General features: G+C 41.6%; 1 protein-coding gene across 1 annotated transcript in view; it reads left to right on the top strand.

Moving 5' to 3' along the window:
* ABLIM3 (actin binding LIM protein family member 3) overlaps positions 1–22,149 on the top strand; it is a 171,168-nt gene that overhangs the window by 93,392 nt on the left and 55,627 nt on the right. The window contains exons 5-6 of the mRNA XM_078150557.1: positions 4,536–4,662; positions 6,144–6,237. Coding sequence (XP_078006683.1) covers positions 4,536–4,662; positions 6,144–6,237 — 221 coding nt within the window. The remainder of the gene's footprint in view (positions 1–4,535; positions 4,663–6,143; positions 6,238–22,149) is intronic.

Below are 22,149 nucleotides of genomic sequence, written 5' to 3'. Positions count from 1 at the left end.
AGTATATGGACCATGTGCGTGCTCTCCAAACCCCACCTCAGGCACAATAACTACTGATTACTGAATAAATAAAGACCATGATATGTTGATGAATCCATGACTAAATTATGTGGGTACTTTGATACTAATCAAAACTCCTCAACCTGTAAAATCCTTACCCATTTTAAACCATTATTTTTAAACAAAATAATAATGATAATAGTAAGTGATCGATCAGTCAATCAATAAACACGCAGTAAGTGCCTACTATGTACCACTGTACTAAGTGCTGAGAATACAGTACAGTCTAATGAGAGAACCAGCATGTAAACAAGTATGTACAAACAAGCTACATACAGGATAAAATTGGAGAAAATCCGCAGAAGAAAGACCCTAGAATGAGGGGGACCCGTGGTGCCACCTTTGAAGGAAGCTTTTAATGGCAATCAAAGGGCTCTTGTTCAGTCATGTTCTATTCAGTATTATTAAAGCTCATTTTATTTGATATCATTTTACAGATTAAATGGCATAATTAACAAATTTGTTAATGACACAACGGTGAGGGAGAGCTAGCACATCAAATGAAAGAATCTAAATCAAAAAGATTTCAGCGGACTAGAACAATGGCCCAAATCTAACATGGTGAAATAGAATAAGAATGAAGTCCTGCACGTGGGCTCAAGAAATGACAGGTGCAAGTATAGAACAAAGCAACAGCAATCTCAATAGGCATACACATTGGGACCCAACAACCTGAAAAAAACAAGGTGGTCTTAAGCTGTATTAAGAGAAGCACATCATGCGAAATAAGAGAAATGGCAGCCCTGCTAGCTCCCTTATGCCCTGGTCAGGTCACATCTGTCCAATTGTACTGACACCTTTTAGGAAGGATTTCGACAAACTGAAGAACAGCCAAAGTAGGACAACTGGGAGTGTGTTTTGTGTGTGAAACAAAGTAAAGAGTTTTGGTTTAAGAAGACGTGGATGCTTCTCTACCTCCCTGAGAATTGGGGGACCTTTGTTCTAAACCTGGGTCTGCTGCTGGCTGGCTTGATGATCGTACTTACCACCCATCACTTTCTGACTCTGGGCCTCAATTTCTAAACTGGTCAGATGAAGGGCTGATGGTCTCAATGGTCTCTTCCAGCTCCATCATTCTGAGAGTCCTTACAGAACTATAATGTGTTAGCATCGTAGAATCTCAGAGATAGAAGGAACCTTAGGGGTGTCATCTAAGTCAACTCTGGAGTCCCCTCTAATGAGCCAACCTTCACTTGCATTCCGCGGATGAGGAGATCATTGCTTCTCGAGGCACTCCCCATTCTACTTTTAAATGAAAATCAAGCAAATATTTATTAAGTACACACTACTTGAAAGGCACCATACAACAAATTTTAGAGATAAAAATGAAATAGTTCCCACCTTCAAAGAGCTTACAATCTACTGGGGGTTACCACATGTAAACTGATAAGGAAATATGATAATTGGAGGAAGGATAGATCCCTAAGAACTAGTGGAGATGATTCTTAAAGCCAAAGATTCAGAGATGAGGAGGAAGTCTATTCAGGGTATGCGCGAATGCACGAAGGTGAAGATGAGTTCAAATCCTGCCTCAGACCCTTATTAATTGTGTGACCTTGGGCACTTGACTCTGTTTGCCTCAGTTTTCTCATCTGTAAAGTGAGCTGGAGAAAGAAATGGCAAACCTCATCAATATCTCTACCAAGAAACCCCCAAAAGGAGTCACAGAGAGTCAGGCATGACTGAACCAATTCAACGCACCTTGAGAGCAGAAGCTGTCTTTTGCTCTTGTTGGCGCCCTCACCACTTAGCATGGTGCCTGGTCTGCATGGTAGACACTTAAAGAGTGCTTGTTGGCTGACTGACTGACACACTAGAACCCTCAACAGAAAGAAGGTATTTAGGAGAGGTAGGTCTAAGGGAGAAGTGAGTTACATTTTGAATGTGCTGAGACTAAGATGCTGATGCGTCATCCAAATAGAAATTACCATTAGACAGGTGGAGGACATATAAGGCTGGTATTCAGAAGAGAAGGACTGGCTTTATGGATTTGAGAGCCATCTCCTTTGGGAATGGGATTTCTATATTATCGTGCCCAGGCTTTGGAAGTGAATGTGCTGAGTGGCTACGTGGCTAGTTTGACTGCTTTTTTTCCTGATCTTTTGCTGGACATATCTCCATTCCTCTGCATCATATTCTTTAAAACTTCAAGAATCCATTCTTTCATCCAGGAGACACTTTTTTTTCTGATATAGATACCAAACCTTTCACTTATTCATTCATTCACTCACTCACTTACTCATTCATTCATTCAACAAACATTTATTAAACCAGGCACTGTGCTAGGCACTGAGAATGTGAGCACAAAAACAAAACTGTCCTTCCCTTCAATGAGCTTACATTCTGTTGGAGGCAGGGAACAGCCCATTCACAGATTCTGTAAACATAGAATCTCAGCAAAGTAAATACAAAGCAATACGTTGGGTGGGTACTAACAATGGAGAGGTCCAAAATGGCCACTCATAGGAAGTGAGTGCAGCAGGAGCTGAGCTTCGAAGGAAGCGAGGAATCCTGAAAAGTGGAGATGAGGAGCGAGGGCAGACATGAGGGACAGCCTGTTCAAAGGCATGAGGAGATAGAAGGGTAGGATGGTTTGTACCAGAGGGGTGCACCAAACAGAGGCTAGTTTGCCTGGAATGTAAAATGCATGAAGTGGAGTAATATGCAGTAAACCTTGAAAAATAGTAGAGCACACCCAAAGAGTAAATGACTTTCAATGCCAAGCTGAGGGGTTTATACTTCCTCCTAGAAGCAGAAGGGAGCCCCTGCCCCCTCTTGAGCAGGGAATGACCTATTCTATCCTGGGCTTTACAAACATCAGTTTGACAGCTTTGTGGAAGATGGGTTAGAGTGAATAGAAGCTGAAGGAAGGGATTCCGATAAGGATAACTCAGTAGAAGTCCTCAGGAATCTCTGTGGAGGAAAAAATAATTCATCACCAATCACTGTCTAGTGAGGGGCCTCTCTGCACTGAGTCGAGTTGGATTTTGGGCAATAGATTCACGATCCATAGCCAGACCTTTATCCAAACCCTGTCTAGCTTGGTGAGGCTCTCTTGGAACAACCTTTGAGAATCTAAAGTCACATACGTGACTGGCTAAGGAACTGATGAAAAACTTTGTCATCATCTTCACCATGATAGAATAATGGCTCAAATGTCACCAGTACTTAGAGTCATAGCTGTCGAAGTTGGAAATGACCTTAGAGAATCTCTGGCCCAGTCCCCTCATTTTACAGATAATGAAACTAAGGGTGTAAAAGAAATGACTTTCTTGGGGTGGCACAGAAATAATGAATGACGACCAGTGCTTGAGCTCTGGCCCCTGACTCCAAAGCCAATGCCCTTTTCTCTATAACAGACTATAACAGCAAATTATCTTATTTGATCCTCACTATGACCCTTTGAGGCAAGGAGTACAACTGTTCTAACCTCAGTTTTGTAGATGAGGAAACTGGGGCCCAGAAAGGCGATTTAACTTCCCTAAGGCCACCCAGCTAATAAGCATCAGAGCCAGAACCTGAACCAGATCATGTGACTCTAAAATCAGGGGTCTTTCCCTACACAGCTGGCTCTGGGTGACATCCTGATCACCTCTATACCTGTAAGTCCCACAGTTTTGGAAAATAATAATTAATCATAATCATAAGGTTCTTTAAGGTTTGCAAAGCACTTTATAATATTATCTCTTTTTATTTCCACAACAACCCTGAGAGCTAGATGCTATTATTATCCCTAATTTTACAGATAAGGAAACTGAGGCCAGCAGATGTTAAGTGATTTTCTCACCAGCAAATAAGTGTCTGAGGCCATATTTGAACACAGGTCCTCCTGATTCGAGGCCCAGAACTCTATCCACTGTACCAGGTAGCTGCCAAAGCTAAGAGAGAGATGGTGCCCTAGAGAGAGCCCTGATTGAAGGCAGAGGACCTGGGATTAAGTTTGATCTTTGCCACCTACTACCACCTTTCTGAGCTTGGGCAAGTTCTATGATTTTGACATGTGCTTAAATATTTGTTGAATTGAAAGCCAAGGCTTCTGATTCCTAATCAAGGAATTGTTCTTCTATCAGAGGCAGTCAGCTGGAACAGTGGATAGAATCCTGGGCCTGGAGTCAGGAAAATCAAGTTCAAAACTAGCCTCAGACATGCACTTACCACCTGTGCAGCCCTGGGCAAGTCATTTAATCTCTGTTTGCCTTAGTTTCCTCAACTGTAGAATGGGGATGATAACACTTACCTCACACGGCTCTTGCAAGGATCAAATAAAATAATATTTGTAATGTGCTTAGTACAGCACCTGGCACATAGCGCTGTAGAAATGCTTCTTCTCCGTCCCCGTCATAATGAGCTGAACACTGTAAACAGCATGTGATATGAGATGTTCTTATTATTACCAATGCAGTAGTAATCTGATGGGAAAAAAGAAGGCAGGGACCCCGAATGTTTCTTTCAGTGGTGTCTCCTTATCTTTCCAGACTGTGCTGGCTGCAAGGAGGAGATCAAACATGGCCAGTCTCTCTTGGCCCTGGAGAAGCAATGGCATGTCAGCTGCTTCAAATGCCAAACCTGCGGGGCTGTCCTCACTGGGGAGTATATTAGCAAGTGGGTGTCTGACTGCCCCACCCCAAGTGACCTGCCTATCCCAAGGGGCCCTCAAGGTCGATGGGTCTTTCCAGAGCTAAGAGGCTGATCTGGGTGGTTAGAAAGATGCTGGGGATTAGTAGTGAAGGAGGTAGCACTCCCTAAAGCCCTGGGTTGGAGCCTTAGCTATGTTACTAACTTGCTGTGAACTTTCACCCTCTGAATCTCAGTTTCCTCCTCTGTAAAGTGAAGGTGTTGGATTAAATGGTCTCTAAAGATCTTCCAGCTCTAACAGTCTATGTTCTAAGATATTCTGTGCTCTCAAATCCCTCCTGGTTCAGACAGTCTAACGTTGCCAAGTCCCTTCTAGCTCTGACCTTCTGTGGACTCTACCCTAAGGTACTTGGCAGTGGAGGGAGAATCCACTCCAGGGGTCTGGTCCAGTCCAATGCTCAGGCCAAGCTCCAGGCTCCACTGAGGTGCTCAGTCGCTACAAGGCACCTAAAAGAGATGCATGGAACTACTCTTTGCAGCCCCTCTCAAACCCATAGGTGGATCCAGGAACAAGAATAACTAATCCATGGAGCATTAGACCTGGAAGGATCATCTGAGATCACCCAACATAACTCTCACTTTATGAAGGAGGAAACCGAAGCCCAGAGAAGGGGAAAGGGCTCACCTAGCATCTCAGAGAAGGCTGGTGGTAGAGTCGGGTCTCCAGCCCAGGTCTCCTGATTCCCTAATTCAGACTCCTTTTCATTATCCTAATCTCCCAATTAAACCATCCTTATATACTACAATATTAGCCAGAACCATATTAAAAAGGATCTAACAACAGTGCCCATTTTGAAATAACCTAAGTCCAGAATCCGGTTAAGTTAAATCCTGTTCTTCTTGACTGCTGGTGCCAGCTTATCTCCAAATAAGAAGCTATGCCAACTATGAAAACCAAGAAATCGGGATTAGATGTAGAACCGCAGCATAGGGGAGCTACTCTGTCCCCACTGGATCTCCCTGGGCCGTCACTTGCCAGTGTCTCTGCCTTCTTCTCCTCCAGTCTATGTTATTTAACAAGAAGCCTCCAGGGTGACCACCAGCTCTCTTGGCCTTGGCCTCTGTTCAGGCAGTAGGAAAAATTAGGACAGACCAAGCCTGGAAGTGGAAGAATGCCTGAGGACAGGGTGAGGGAATAAAGGACCAAAGAATGGGAAAAAATTTGGAAATTATAAGGAGAAAGCGAATATCTCTCTCCCCCTTCAGCCCTTGTTTCTGGGGCCTTCAGCTAGCTGCTTCTCCTTAAAGGACATTAAAAGAACTCCTGGTTAATTGAAAATCTTATAGGCAATGAAAAGCCTACAAAGGGACAGGTGGGCATCTGTAAACACATTGGGGTAGAAGGAAGGACTGAAATTGAAACAAAGACCAAAGCTACTACTCCATGTATGTTGTTTTCTTTTGATTTTTCCTCTCATTCTCTCTTCTCACATGAATTCTTCCAACAGGGATGGAGTCCCCTACTGTGAAACTGATTACCATTCCCAGTTCGGCATTAAGTGTGAGACGTGTGACCGGTATATCAGTGGCAGGGTCTTAGAGGTAAGTTGGCACCAGCGGTCCAGAGGAACAGGAAAGAATTCTCTTTTTATACCCACTCTATTCCTGCCAAAGTGGAATAGACCCAAAAGGCTGGGACTCAGTGCCCCTAGATGCCAGTGACTGTTCATCACATTGTCCAGAATAAAAGGAGTTCATCTGAGGATGGATTGCCTCCCATCAGGAGGCATATATAGGCAGTCCCTGCACCGGGTAGAAGGTTGAACTAGGTCGCTTTGGGTGATAATTATAATCACAGAATCTCAGAACTAGAAGAGACCTTAGAATTATCTAGTCCCACCCCTCACTTGTGCAGGGAGCATTTCTATATCAGGGATACCCAATTTTTGAGGCTCAGTCCATTGAGCATTTACAGAGTTATTGCAAGGGATCCATAAAATCATTTGTGCACCAAGCATCATGTTGGTGTCAAAGATTTTCTCAATCAATGAATACTGATGGCGCTACTGCTGTCATGTGGGGGATTCGTGACAATTTTTGTTGTTTCATAGAGGTCCTTATATTTAGCACAGTGCCTGACACATAGTAAGAGATTAATAAATGCCTTTTGCCTCGCTACTTTATACTTGAAAATTTCTGGGAAACATTGCCCAGCAGATTCTCCCCAAAGTGGTCAGCCATGGAATTCCAGAGTCCTAGAGCTAGAAGATACCCTAAGTATATTTAATCTAATCTGTGCCTGAGCAGAAATGCCCTGTTTCCCCCAACCAGGCTCTGCTTGACTATCTCGAGTGATGGGGAACTTGCTGTCCACCGGGGTAGTCTTGTCTCCTTTTGGATCACTCCAAGGGTTAGTCAGTTCTGTCTTAGAGCCAAGATACTTGTCATGGCTACTTTCACATGTTGGTCTTAGTTCTGCCCTCTAGGACAAAGGAGAGCAAGCCAAATCCCCCTTCCATATGACATCTGTGTAAATGTCTGAAGAACAAGATCATGTATTTTCTTTTCCAGAGAGAACAGCCCCATTTCTATCAATGAATTCTCACATGCCATCATTCCTTTCCCATCCTGGAATGGTCTTTTGGACCTTTTAATTAATTAGTTGATCGATGAGCACTCATTAAGTCTTTTCTACATACTAGTGGCGGCACTAACCACTAGATATACAAAGACAGAAATGAAACAGTCTCTGTCCTTCCTAAAATGTAATACCAGTTCTAAAATTCCAGCCTTTACTTGCATGCATTTAGCGAGAAGGATCTTACTCTACTTCACAGGAAAGGCCATCCTATTGTTATCTCTAATAAATAAGGGAGGTGGTGTTCCCGCTGTTCTCTGCCATGGTCAGCAACATCTGGAATATATGCCCAGTTCTGGGTGCCATATTTTAGGAAGGTCAGTGATAAGCTAAAGAGTATGGTGCAATGGATAGAAAGCTGGGCCTAGAGTCAGGAAGTCCTGAACTCAAATATGACCTTGGACACTTAGTAGCTGTGTGACCCTGGGCAAGTCACTTAACCCTGTTTGCCTCAGTTTCTCATCTGTAAAATGAGCCAGAGAAGGAAATGGCAAACCACTCCAGTATCTTTGCCAAGAAAACCCCACATGGGGCCATGAAGAGTCAGACACTGTTAAAATGACTGAATGACAACAGCAGCTACAGGAGGACCCTCAAAACCATGTTGTTTGAGGATGGCTGGATGGAATGTGGAATGTGAGGCCTGGAAGAGGTATGCATTAGGGGGAAGACATGAGAGCCACCGACCTGCATACCAGGAGAATTATCGTGTGGAAAAGGAATTGACTTGTTCGGCTCGGCCTCTGAAGACAAAGCTAGGAGTAATAAATAGCTGCAGCTGACAGACTTGGACACAATATGAGGGAAAGCATTAGAGCCACAGGGCTGTTCTTGGGAGCTCGAGAGTTGCACGTATCTTTAGGTCTTCACTTAGATGTTAGATGTCTATTTGCTTGCAGGAATAATATATGGAATATCATAGGTCCACAGATTTACAGTTGGAAGGGGCCTTCAAAATCATCTAGTGAGTAGATTCTAATCCAAACCCTCCATTTTACAGATGAGGCTACTGGAAGCTCAGAGGGTAATTGGCTTGCCTAAGGTCACAGAGGTAACAAATGGAGCTGGAATTAGCCAAGATTTGGGTATGATTGCTGAGGTCCCTTCCAGCTCTGAAATTCTGTAATCAGGACTTTCTTGGCAGCAGGTAGGATATATTACAGGATTCTTGGAGATCAGATACTCTAACCCCCTTGTTTTGCATTGGAAAAAATGATGACCCAGCGCCATGAAGGGACACGCTTAAAGTTCCGTAGCTAGTGAGCAGCAGAATTTGGACCCAGGTTATTTGACTCCAGATATGATCCTCTTTCTACTTGATTCTTGAAATCTTCCTCCTTCTCTCTCCATAGATTATCATGGCCACCACCCCCCCACACACTCACGACCACAGTCACCCTGCCCACCTCTAGCTAGTGCCAGCCAGAGTAGGTTCAAGGGGAAATTGACATTCCTTCTCCCAGATGCAAGTGCAGCAGGACCTGAGCATTAAAGGCGAAGTGTAAGTTCTTTTTTTTAGGCACTGATATAATGTACTTATTCCAAAATGGGCTTCTCTACACACTTGACCCTTACCCATTTCTGTGCTGGTCCGTCACCATGGCAATGACTCCGCTGCATTTTCTTTTTAGGTTTCTCCGCAGGGGCAGCAGCCATAGCCAGCTGCTGTCTACAGCATTGAGTTTGCCAAATCTTTTGTAAGGCCTAACTTGCCTCACCAGCTTTTTAGGCCTTCACACATCCTTGAAGATATAGCAGATTGGGTGCTGGATTTGTAGTCAGGAAGAAATGAGTTCAAATTCATGCTGAGATGCTATTTACTAGTGGTGGGACCCTAGACAAGTCACTCCGACCACTCTCAACCTGTTTCCTAATTTGTAAAATGGGGATAATAATAGTACTTACCTCAAAAAGTCATTGTTTCTGTAAACATTCAATTTCGGTAAAGTGCTTTGCAAATGTTACAGTGGCATATGAATGGTAGCTATTATTATTATAGTAATTTATATATTATTTCTATGATAATCACTATTGTTATTTTTAACAATTTTAATTATTAAAATTACTATAATAGCAATCTCTATAATAGCCCATGACTTTAATGCAATTGAAAGAGCCCTCCTCTAGAAATCAGGGGTGCCAGGTTCAAGTCTTGATTGTCACTACGTGACTCACCATGAGACATTGGACAAGTGTGTTCTTCTGGTCCTCAGTTTCCTCTTCTATAGAACAAGAAAGTAAGAAGAGATGACCTCCTAAGTGTCTGCATCAAGTATTGGTCGTATACTTAAGCTCTCTACACCTCAATCCCTCTCCTTTTAAAAGGAAGGCATTGGATTTAGTGATCCCTAAGCTCCCCCTTCCAGTTCTTGAATTCTAAATTACAGGTTTCTAACGCTATTTGCTCTCCAGTCCCACCATCCTCAGATGTACAACATTCATTTCCTTTTTGCACCAGGAAGGCCTTCCTGTTCCCATACAATACAGATTCATTTCTTCCCTTATTCCTTTGTTCATACAACTCTCCCAAATCCTATGTGAGGAGCAGCTGTACTACTTCTTCCTCAATGTTAGCCGTCTCACTGATCTCCGTTTGTCTTCTGACTGGTCGTCCTGCCTCAAGCCTCTCCCTGCTCCAATCCATCCTCTATTCAGCTGCTAAAGTAATTTTCTTAAAGTGCCAGTCTGACCATGTCACACACACCCCCATTTTTAAAACTCCAGTGGCTCCCTGTTACTTCCAGGCCCGGATGTTAAGTTCTCCACTTGGCATATGAAGCTCTTCACAGCCTGGCCTCTTCCCACCTTTGCGGTCATCCTTTACTTTCCTCTTCTCCATACTCTATGAGCTAGCTCATTGGCCTTCTTGCTGTGTCCTGTAACACCTCGCTCCATCTTCTCTCTGTACTACTCTACTCTTGTACAGTTGTGCCCCCATGCCTAGAATATTCTTCCTCCTTACTTCTACCTCTTAGAATCCCTAGCTTCCTTCAGGAATCAGCTCAAATTCTACTTTCTACAGGAGGCCTTTCCCTATCCCCTCAGCTGCTAGAGGCTTCCCTTCTAAGATTACCTTCCTGTATGTACCTTTGATGTACCTATTTATTAATAAGTTATCTCTCTCATTAGAAATTAAGGTCCTTGAGCACAGGATTTGTTTTTACCTTCTTTGTGCCCCCAGCACTTAGCACAATTACTTATTTAGTGAGTACTTAAATAAGTGTTTGTTGCTGACTGACTGTTCAGCACTTATGTTGGTACCACAAAAAGGTAAGCAACCGACCTGATGTACTATGGAAAGAATAATGGACTAGAGTCCAGGACTGAGTAAGTCCTGGCTTAACCACTTGAATGACCTTCAGCAAGTCACTTCCATCTCTGAACCTCAGTTTCATCATTTGTAAAAGGGGGAATTTCTCACTTGTACTATCTCATAAGGTTGCAAGGATAGCACTATGTGAATTTGAACTATTATCAGTAATATAGCAAGCACTTTGTAAGCATAAAAAGCTATTAAGTGTGAGTTATTACAGTCTAGCTAGGGAGATAACTAACACACATAAAGGAGAAAATAATAAATCAAAATGTGCATGCATTTTTAATGTCAACATCAATAATTAACTATAATGATGATAACGATGGAGAAATAGCTTGTCTTAGTGGTTAGAGAGCCTACTTCAGGGTCAGAATGACCTGGGTCCAAGCCCTCCATCTGATGCATACTGGCTCTGTAACTCTTAGGAAAATCATTTAATTTCTCAGTTGCCCAAGCTATTCTCTTTTTTCCCTAAGACTATAATTCTTTTTTAATTCTCTAAGACTATAAATTGTAGAATAGCTGATACTCTTCATTGATAAATGGAATCTCCTTACCAGGTAGCTCTTTACACTGATAGAACCTTGGGCTCAGACAAAATAATAATAATAATAATAATAATAATAATAATAATAATAATAATAATAATAATAATAATATAAAACAGTGGTCTTGGCCTGGTATGTAATATCCAGGAAAAGGGAAGTAATGGTCCTACCATCTTTTAACCTCATCAGACCAGATCTACAACATTTGAGAAAGAACATTGATAAGTTGGAACATGTCGAGAAGATAGCATAAAGGCTCTTTGGAGGGACAAGAACACAATGTAAATGAAACAATGGGAGGAATTGGAAATTTAATATAGATAAGACTTGGAGGAGAAAGATATAATCACTACTTGTAGTGAGGAAGAGGGATTGGATTTGTTCCACTTGGCCCCAGGGAACAAAACTAAGTCCAGGGAATTCAATATAACTAGCTAGATAGACAGACAGATATAGACATCTATCTATCTATCTATCTATCTATAAAATATGTATTTATTTTTATTTTATATATAAGTAAATAGATATTATATAGACATAAATATCTATCTAGATTTATAGATAGGTATATCTACATCATCTGTATCTACGTCTCTTATCTCTCTCTCTCTGTCTGTCTTTGTCTCTGTCTATATCCACACCTCCATTGATATCCATACATACCTATGTCTACTTTTACCACTATTTCTATCATCTCTACCTCTATCTCTATCTTGACCTTTACTTCTATCTCTATCTCTACCATTATTTTGGTCGTCTCTATCTTTATTACTATCTCTATCTCTATCTGTCCAACAAACTAATAGTGCTGCCTCTAATGTCTCTTCTAACTCTAAGATTCTATTATTCTAGTTAGGGAATTAAGAGAAATGCACACATATGCAGAGAATAAAGGAACACTTTTCCCAATTAATTTATCAAGTCCATATTCATTTGGCACAAAGGGAACCCCTCAGTTCTGGGAAGGTGCCCAGTAAAGGAGTGGAGGGTCAATAAAGTGATGTCAACTATGACAAGATGTCCACTTGATGTGAATCTTGAGCTAAGCTTTGAGGTAGTTGGAGAACACAGGATCAGAAAATCAGAGATTAGAACTGAAAGGGACTTGAATGGCTATTTAGTCAAATCCCCTTATTTTATGGTAAACTGAGTCCCAGAGAAGTTGATTGACTTATCTAGTATCACCCAGGTAGTAAGTAGTATAGACAAGATTTGAATGTAGGTCTTCTTATTCCAAATACATAACTCTAACATTACCTCTAAGAGATGTGGCTAGGCAATGAAGAAAGGGCCTTCTGAGAGTACAGTGTAGTTCATGCAGTGGTATCCAGTCAGGATAAGGCAAACCACATACATGAGTCCAATCAATTAATCAAGAAGCATTTATTGAGCACCTGCTGTGTGCCAGGCACAATGCTGAGTCTTTGAGTGGCATTTATCTGACTAGAGAAGGTCAATGAAAGAGAGGCAACTAGGTGGGGCAGTAGATGGAGAATGGAACCTTGAGTCAGAAAGATCCGAGTTCACATCTTGTTTAGGATACTTATTAGCTGTGTGACCCTGAGCAAGTCATTTGCCTTCTCTTGGCCTCAGTTTCCTCTTCTATAAAATTAGGATAATGATAATAATAATAATAGGGTTGTTATGAGGACTGAATACAGATCAACAGGGAAGTAGTGGATGCCAGCTCATGACTCCAAGGTTCACTGGCTCAGATTTGGTACACTGAATCTGAGAGAATTCCTGTAAACTTCTGAACAGGAGAATGATGGGATAAAAGTAATATTTGATGATTCAGGCTAGGGCAGAGGGTAACCATAGACAAAGATTCAGGATGGTGATCACCTAGGTAAACAAGAGGACGTGTAAAAAAGATTTAGCTGTCTAAGTGATATGCAAGCTCCAAATGTGTCACTAATTTGATGTGGTGACCAAAAAGGCAAGTGTGATCTTAGAGCATATTAATCAATAGACAGTGAATAAGGGGAGTGATGGTGCTGTGGCCTTTTTCCCTGGTCAGATCACACTGGGAGTATTTTGTTCTATTCTGGACAATGCATTTTAGAAATGATATTAGCAAGTTGAAACATTTCAGAGGAGAACAATCAGGAGGTGGAGAGAATTTTAATCCATGTCATGGGATCATGGGGCATAATAGGGAGAATGGCATACTTGGGGCCAAAAGAGATCTAGGTTTCAATCCTGCATCTGACACTAACTCTGTGACCATAGACACTTTATTCTCTGAACTATAACTTACTCATCTGTCAAATGGGAATAATAACAATAATAATACCTGTTGGACCTTTCTCATGAGATTGTTGCGAGGCTCAAATGAAATCATGTAGGTAAAGTGCTTTCTAAATCTTAACATTTTTTAGATATTTAATTCTGGGACTTCATAGCCTCATTTGGAGTTTCTTTGGCAAAGAAACTGGAGTAGTTTGCCATTTCCTTCTCCCGCTCATTTTTACAGGTGAGGAAAACAGAGTTAAGTGACTTGCCCGGGATCACACAACTAGTAAGTGTCTGAGGCCAAATTTTAACTCAGGTCTTCCTGACTTTAGGCCTAGCATTCTATCCACTGAGCCATCTAGCTACCCTTCGTAAATCTTAAAGCATTATATAATTGTAGGCTCTTAGAATTACTGAAAATGTTCAAGCAGAGGCTAGAAGATCATTAGTCAGGGATATTGTAAAAGGGATTTATCCATCAGCAGCCAATTGGACTAGATGACCTTTAAGGTCCCTTTGAAATCTGAGGTGCTATGCCTCATGGCTATAGAACATATTATATACACTTTATCATTTTATTCCAAAGAATGTTCAAGCTGTAAGAGAACACAGAGATTATTCAATCTGATCCCTTAACTTCATCAACCAAGAAACTTAATTCCAGAGAGGTCAGGTAATTTGTCCAAGATAATACAGTTAGCAAGAGGCAGAGCTGCTGGGACTCGAACCCAGGTCTTTTAACTATTCTAAATATTCCTATATTCTTTCCACTACACCATGCTACCTCAGTCTGACCCTGCAAGGTAGGAGGGATCATACGGTTTCTATGAAGTTTAGAGATCATTGAGTCCATCCCACCTGCCCACCCCCATTTAAAAAATAAAGAAACTGAGGCACTCAAGTCCTTATTTTATGGAAGACTAAGGAGGTGGAGTAACTATGCCAAGGTCACCCAGCAAAGTGAGTGGTAGGGCCAGAGCTACAACAGAGGTCTTCCGGGTCCCACTCTGTTTCTGTTTCTACCATACCATAGGACCACCTATTACTCATGTTCACTCTCACATTGCTGTGGATTCTTTTTCTTCCACCTCTCCATCCCATGACTTTTAGTTGTCCCTGAAGCCCTTCTTCTTTTCTGCCCCCACTGCCAACATAAGTGATCTTACTTGTTGCTGCTAGGAGATCGTACTGATTATAACAGTCCTTCCTCCCTTCCCCTACCATGTTCTCACCAAAAAGGTCCACAGCAAAGGCCCTATACTGAATCCCTTAAAATGGGTCTTCAATCCCTTAACTCCACCTATGGGTCTCCATCTGGACCTATTTTTCTGATTTTTTATTGATCAGTTGACCTTGACTTCCTAAAACATTTCTCCTTATTTCCTGATGTATAAGATTTCCTCTTTGAATCTCAGCTGCTCTAAATGCATTTCAGCCTTTTCCTCCTCCAGGGACCCTTTTCTTGGGGAAGGAGGAGGAAACATTTGGTGGTTGGGGGTGGGGGGAGGGATGAGACTCAGGAAGGGACCAGGTTTCCATTTTGTCATCGGCTGCGACTGTCCTAGAGCCTGTAATTGAGATGATGGGAAGACACAACGTGGGAACAAGGTACCAATTAGACTGATTATTTCTGTCAGGGGGATGGAATATCCAGCCTGCAGGGTCCCAGTTTAGGAAAACAGCATGCCACCTCCAAGGCTTGGGCTCCATTGCCTTCCTTGATGATGAGTGGGATTTCTCAGGGATGGGGGCACAGAACCCTAGAAACAAGTAGTGCTTAAAAAAATCCAGAACCTCTGAGATCCTAGTTCAAAACAAAGGGAGTTGTTTAAGCAGGAGAAAAGATGACTCACTCGGGGCATGACCCCTACTTTCAAATATCTGAAGGGCTCTCATGGGGAAATAGACTCTCAAGCCCAGAGGGCAGTTCCTGGGACCAATGAATGGCTGCTCTGAGGAGGCAGATTTTCGGTTTCATACAAAGAAGTTGTCCAAAAGTGGAATAGGCTGGCTTGGGGAGAAGTGGATTTCCCCTCCCTGGAGGTCTTAAGGTGGAGTACTTGTCAGGGGCATTGTAGAGGGAGATTCCCAATTAGGAATGAGTTGGTCTAGAGACTTCTGAGACCTCCTTTAATTTTGAGAGTCTCTGAATCTACATTCTCGTCATTTTGTAATAATCCACATTATCCTTTTGGAAGGCTCTGCATTTTTAACAAGCTTTTTAAAACTCAGCAAAATAAAACATTTTAGCATCTGGCTCATGCAGCCCCACATGGTAAGCCAGCCCCAAATGCCTCCTCAGAAATGAACCTCTAATTGAGCAGCACCTTCTCAAAAGATTTTCTTATCGCCCTGTTCCAGATTCAGTTTCAGTATTTGCTAAAAAAAAAAAAATTCTAATAAAAAAATAAAATAAAAAACTTCCATCCCAGGGAAGAGCTGACTGAGGGGCAGATTACTTGCTTTGTGACCTTGAACAAGCCGCATAACTTCTCTGAGCCTCAGTGTTTTCCACTGTAAAATGGGGCTGATAGGCAGATCAAATAAGATCACATATGGAAGCATAAGGTCCTAAAAATATACCAGATTAAGATATTCTGTCACTTGTAAAAGAACAGAGGAATCATATAATTGATCTCTCAGGGACCCCGGAGTATCGGAGCTAGCAGAAACATTAGCTGCTATCTAGTCCAGGCCCTTGATTTTACAGAGGAGAAAATTAAGGCTTGGAAAGTGGACCTGATTTGTTGAAGGTGGCCCAGTGGTGGATCTGGTATTGGAACACATGGCTCCTGATTCCCAGACTAGGATTCATAGGATCACTGATGTAAATAAATGCTTCCCTCTCCCCTAAATAATCCAGTGTTCATTTTGCATATACTTTTATATGTTTGGATGTCTACATGTTTTCTCCCCCTGTGAGGTCAGTAACTCTTTCATTTTGGGTCTCCCCAACAAACAGTATAGTGCCAGCTACATAGTCAGTGCTTAATAAATGCTTTTTGATCAATTGATTGCTGGGGCCTGGGCCTCACTGTGATGTGCCAGCAACCTGAGTCCCTAAATGGAATGCCTCCAAAGCTAAAGCACCAAAAGGGCCTACCAGGCTTTTCACAGTTAGGTATTTTGTGTCTGTGGTCCAATAAGACTAAGGAAAGGGAAGGGAATAAGCATCTATTAATCACTTACTATGTGCCAGGAGCCACAGTAAGTGATTTGCAACTCGCATCTCACTGGATCCTCACAACACCCTTGGGAGGTAGATACTTTTATTATCCCCATTGTTTAGGAAACTGAGGTTAACTTGCCCAGGGTCACATAGCTTGTGAGCATCTGAGGCAGGGATTTGAACTCAGGTCTTCCTCTCCCCAGGCCCAGTGCTTTATAGATGCAGTACTGGACCTGGAGTCAGGAAGGCTCTTCTTCCTAGGTTCAACTCTATCCTCAGACTCTTAGTAGCTGTGTGACCCTGGGCAAATCACTTTACCCTGTTTGCCTCAGTTTCCTCATCTGTAAAATGAGCTGGAGAAGGAAATGTCAGACCCCTCCAGTATCTCTGCCAAGAAGACCCCCAGTGGGGTCACAAAGAGCTGGATACAACTGAAAACAACTGAGCGACAACAAATACTTCATGCTAGTGCTGTGCTAAATGATTGACAGATCTAACCTCTGGGAAGCAGGCACGATTATTAGCTCCATTTTACAGTTGAAAACACTGAGGTTAACTTGCCCTGGGTCACACAATGTGTAGGCATCTGAGATAGGATTTGAGTTCAAGCATTGCTACCTTCAGGGTCAGTGCTCTCTACACTGCACCAGCTATTTGCTTTTAAAAAGGAATATTTACTTCAAAAAGTGTCTTCACAAATATACCAGATTACTGCTCTAATATGTGGAGCTTACTCCTTCCCCCTTTCACCACCTCAGCTGTGGAGAGGGGAAGGGGATTAATTCACAGTTTAGCTTGCTTCTTGTGGAGAACAGTCCCAAGCTTCAAGTCCAAAACACCCCCTCAGACTCCAGTCCCAAGCACCTTGGCTTCTCCGGGCCTCCCTGATGGGCTGGTTAGCTGTGACATCCTGCCTGGACTCTTAGCTCCAAGGTTGTCATGGACTGGATTCGCAGTATGGTGGGGATTACCTCTTGTTTGTGAAACCTAGAAGGACAGATGACCCAGAGCAGAAACAAACTCCCCCAGGCCAAAAGAAACGTCAGAGCCAAGGCAGTAAGAGGGAGAGCAGAGGAAGGATATCTCTCCCCTCCTGCTGGCTCAGCTCATGGTGCCTGAGCGACAGGTGAGCTGTGCTCTCTGGACCCTCGGGCCTTGGCAGGATAAACAGGCTCATCACCTAAGGACTGGCCTCCAGCTGGTGACATTTTTGGACGCAACAATTCACAAAGAACTATTTAGAGAAGTAGCGTGGTGTGGCCCATAGACTGCTGGCCCTACAAGCCTGGATGTTTACCAGCTGTGTGGTCCCAGGCAGGTCATTTAAGTTCTCTTCACCTCCCTTCCTTCCCCTATAAAGGAGGGCTAATAGCAATTGGAGCACTTAACCTGACAGGGCTACTGTGATGAGGACAGAATGCAATAATGTGCAGAATGTATTCTACAAACCTGAAAGCTATCGATAAATGTCAGTTGCAATTAATATTATCTGCTAAGTTATGGAGAGGCTGGGGGCTGGGTAATTCCACTCTGATGAAATCAAAGATCATTTGAAATGCTGCAATAATTAATAAATGTATAATGCTAGCACAAACAGCTTCTATTTTCTCCCACAGTATGACTGGGTGCATGTAAATTTGCACTTCCTAGACTCATGTTGAGAAGTAAGATTGATGCCAGAGATCTGGGGTTCACATTATGCCGTAACAGAACAGAATTCAGACCCCGCCACCCTCCCACACCTTCCTGCCCTTCACCATCTGATCCCGACTTGGCTACCTGGCTTCCCATCAATAAATGCCTGTTGATTGCTTCATTGTCAATTTCTCAAAAACCAGCTTTATTCAATAGGATAGAGAACTGGGTTAGGATTTAAAATTTGGGAGTTTTTCAATGTAGTAAAATTAATATACTCTGGTTGATGTGCTCAGCATCCCTTGTAAGGGTATCCTAACAAAATAAAGCCCATTGCCACATTAGCCTTCTGAAACCAGTTTATATATCATGCCTATAGCTCAAAGCTATAAGTCTCATAGGACTTAGAAATGGAAGGAATTTTAGAACTCATCTAATCTGAATCCCTCTCTTATTGATGAAGAAACAGAGGCAATGACCTGTCTAAGGTCATAAGATATTAGTAAAATGCCTAACACGGCCCTTGGCACATAGTAGGTGCTTCATAAATGCGTGCTCCGTTCCATTCATACAGATAAGAGGTACCTGCATTTCAATCCAATTCTTCCAACTTCAAAGTCTATGCTAATGCTATTTGGTAACACCCCCCACCACTTTGTTGTGGTTGTTGTTGTTTCTGTTATACCATGCTGCTTTCCCTACTATACTAAACTCCTTCCTGACCCTGTCATTCAGAGTCCTCAAGTATGATTGTGAACTACATTGTCAGGCTTGCCTCCTCACCCTGTTGCCCTACCTAAGCACTATATGAACCTTCCCTTCTAGCCCAGATGGTCTCACAGTTCCCCAGATAGGCCTTGCACTGTCTCATCTCTGTAGTTCTGCCCATTTGGTCTCCCTGAGTCCTTGCTAGATAAGAAAATTCTGTCTCTCCGTCTTTTCTGACCTCCTTGTGTAGCCATTATTCCTCCAACTCACTGGGTATACATGTCGTAGATAGCACACTGGAGATCTGCTTTCAAATTTTAGCCCTGCCATTAATCAACAAAAATACCCTGGCCAAGCCACTTAATTTTTCCCACCGTCTTGTTCCTTGTCTTTAAAATGGAGATAATAATCCCTGCCCTTCCTACTTCCTCTGCTTCTTTATGAGGAAAGCATTTTCTGAACCTTTAAGATACAGTAGACGTGTCAGTTACAGGCAGGGGAAGGGAAGGTGAGAGGAGAGAGAAGAGCCTTTATCCTATGGGCCACTGATCCATCTATGCACTTAATCAGGTCCCTGCATAACCCTGATAATGTAACTCACCTTTATATAGCATTCACATTTGTTATCTGTTTAGTCTTCACAACACTCCTGTGTTGTTTCAGGTCATGAATATTACACCCATTTTAAGGATGAGAGTAAAGTAGCTCAGAGTCAAGAGACTGTCTGGTCCAAGATCACACAGCTCTTTTATGACAAGACTCAAAGCACAAGTATCAGCCAATTAGTTTTGAGGTTGTTGTGAATGCTAGAGTATCTACAGATGGAGAGAAATATGAAAGGTTTGGCTCACCTACTTTTTAAATTAAGAATGGAAAACACGAGGCTTTACTCAAAAATGCAAGTGGCATATTTTTTTAATTATTTGTTCCACATTACAACTGATTAAGGGAATAGGAGATAGCCAGGACCAGGAAAGACAGACAGAAGGGGAGAGTCATCCAGGATGAAGGGAGTAAGGCACTGACAAGGATAACAAGATTAAAAGGGTTATTGACCTTAGACAAGTCATCTAACCTCTCTAGTCTTCAGTTTCCTCATCTGTAAAATGAGGGGGTTAGACCTCTAAGGTTCCTTCCCGCTCTAAATCTATGATCTCTGTGTTTTCTGTGATTGTATATATAATGAGGTAATATATATGAAGTTTTATGTCGATATAAAGCTAACAAAAACAGCATATATATACTATATGTATACTATATATACATTATGTATATAATATATAGTATATATAAGCTATAAATGTATATGTGTATATGCTACAGTGTATTAAAGCTACAAATATAATGTATATATACTATTTATATATGCTATATATATATACTTTGTATAAGATATATAGTATATATAAGCTACAAATATATATGTGTATATGCTGCAGTGTATTAGTTACAAATACAAAATGTATATATTATATATTATATATACACTGTATATAGTATATATACATGCATATACATATATACATAGCATATGCAAGTATAATGTATACATTGTATTTGTAGCTTTAATGCACTGTAGCATATGCATTTATATGCATTTGAAGCTTATAAATATATTGTGGATGAATAGATAGATGATGGATGGATGGATGGATGGAAGGGAGCTTAGTGGTCATTTAACCCAGCCCCCTCATTGTACTGATGAGGAGACTTTAGATTATAGAATCTAACTAACTTGTCCAGATCACACAGATAGTAAGTAGCAGAAGAAAATTAGACTTCAAGGATTCATAATTTCCATGATACAAGCATTTCTTTTACTGACACAAATCACAATGCCTTCCCACTTTAATAGATTATTTAATTTTGGGGTTCTTAATCTAGAGTCAGGGTCCAAAGACAGATTTTAGGAAGGGTCTGTGAAGTGGAATGGAAAAAAATTTACATCTTTTTCCCCCCCACTAACTTCTAATTAAAATATAGTATTTCCTTCCATTATTTAAAAACATTATTCTGAGAAGGGCTCCAAGGTTTCACCAGACTGATATAAGGGTATGTGATACAAAAAAAAAAAAGTTTAAGAACCTCTGGTTTAATAAGTTCTTTAAAAACTGAGCTCTAATGAGGTTTAAAAAAAATATCATCACCAGATCACCATACATCTAGTTACGAACCTTTCTGCATTTATTGTCTGCTCCATGAATGACTGCAGTCCATCACTAGACCTATACTCAAAACTTTTCCACTTGGTAGGGCCTGCTGCAAATTCTACTTTACTAGCATAACCTCTTAGAACTCACAGTCACATTCGCATCACAACTGAAACATGAGATGAGAGCTTTAACATATGACATGTAGCTGGAATTTCAGGTTTAGAATTTCCTGTCAAGTTTTGTGATTTTCATTAGAAAAGCATCATCCATATTCTCCATCTGGCTGAGCCATCAATACTGTGCTCATTTTTGCTTCATGATTTACCCACAATGAAAAGGGCCCTCAAAGTAGCATTTCCATCTGGTGGGCTTTTATGATATTTCCACAAAACATTCTTTTAAAATGTGGTTGTAGTTTTGAAGCTAGTGACTGACACAAATGGGATTTGACACCAGATACCAGAGCTCCTAGGGCAGCGAGGTGGTACAGTGGTTAAAGTGCCAGACCTAGAGTCAAGAAGACTCATCTTCCTGAGCTCAAATCTGGTCTCAGATACTTACTAGCTGTGACCCTGGGCAAGTCACTTAACCCTGTTTGCCTCAGTTTCCTTATCTGTAAAATGAACTGGGGAAGGAAATGACAAACCACTCCAATATCTTTGCCTAGAAAACTCCTAATGGATTCACAAAGAGTCAGACATGACTGAAAACGACTGAATAACAATAACTGAACCAGAGCTCCTAAAAGATAATTCATTTTAGAAAAGTTTCTTCTGGGCAGATGAAAATAAACCAAGGATTGGCTGTGCTCCACAATGGGACGTTCCTAACCAGAATGGCTTCAGTTATTTCAAGACGTGGTGAAATTCTTTAAAAACAATCTTCAAAGTAATTTGTTGCACAGTCAAGTACATACAGATAGGGCACTCTCAAAAGTTGTAAGTTGCAACTCTGAGTGTGTATGTGTATATGTGTGTGTGTGTGTATAAAATCACAACAGCATGAAAAGAATACTGGATTTGGGACTAGAGTGCATGGGTTCATGTGCTCTGTTAGCTGTAGCACTCAATACCTTTGTGACCTGGGCAAGTGACCTAACCTCACTGGGCCTC

Source organism: Phascolarctos cinereus, unplaced genomic scaffold (genome assembly GCF_003287225.1).
Source record: "Phascolarctos cinereus isolate Bilbo 61053 unplaced genomic scaffold, phaCin_HiC Scaffold_2;HRSCAF=192, whole genome shotgun sequence".
Taxonomy (NCBI): domain Eukaryota; kingdom Metazoa; phylum Chordata; class Mammalia; order Diprotodontia; family Phascolarctidae; genus Phascolarctos; species Phascolarctos cinereus.
The sequence above is the reverse complement of the archived record's forward strand: the minus strand, read 5'-3'. Positions and strand labels throughout refer to the sequence as shown.